Source organism: Penaeus monodon, chromosome 24 (genome assembly GCF_015228065.2).
Source record: "Penaeus monodon isolate SGIC_2016 chromosome 24, NSTDA_Pmon_1, whole genome shotgun sequence".
NCBI lineage: Eukaryota > Metazoa > Arthropoda > Malacostraca > Decapoda > Penaeidae > Penaeus > Penaeus monodon.
Window position 1 is genome coordinate 38,448,159 of NC_051409.1, and position 413 is coordinate 38,448,571.

At 44.1% G+C, this 413-nt stretch overlaps 1 protein-coding gene across 1 annotated transcript in view; it reads left to right on the plus strand.

Annotated features, from left to right (window-relative positions):
- The window catches only part of LOC119588965 (cGMP-inhibited 3',5'-cyclic phosphodiesterase A-like), a 64,821-nt gene that overhangs the window by 431 nt on the left and 63,977 nt on the right, over window positions 1–413 (plus strand). The window contains exon 2 of the mRNA XM_037937572.1: window positions 232–330. Within this exon, the coding sequence (XP_037793500.1) occupies window positions 232–330 (99 nt within the window). The remainder of the gene's footprint in view (window positions 1–231; window positions 331–413) is intronic.

The window sequence follows — 413 nt, forward strand, 5'->3', positions numbered from 1 at the left end:
CCAATGGTCATGGTATGTAATAAAAGCATTAATACTAAGCCCCCTCCCACCCACTCCCGACCCCCGGAAACAAATATATAAAAATACCTTGTGCTTCGAATATGAGAAAAGCCAAATGATGTCCTGTGAAATGTAAATGCAACAGCCGTTTTCAAAACAAGTGGGGGGAGGGGGGGATGCGCTCACAACATCTGTGTTCGTGACAAGGACTTCGACATATTCCGAAAACAGGCAAGAATATGTTAAGAGGTGGCAGGCAATAAGAAGGGCCGTTGCTGGAAGTCTCAAATACGAAAACAGGGCTTTTGAAATGGAGATCAGGCCATGCTCGTAAGTTAATAAATTCATCCGGGTTACCTGCGTACATATACTAGCTGCAACATGCACACAAACGCACACATATATGTGTGTAC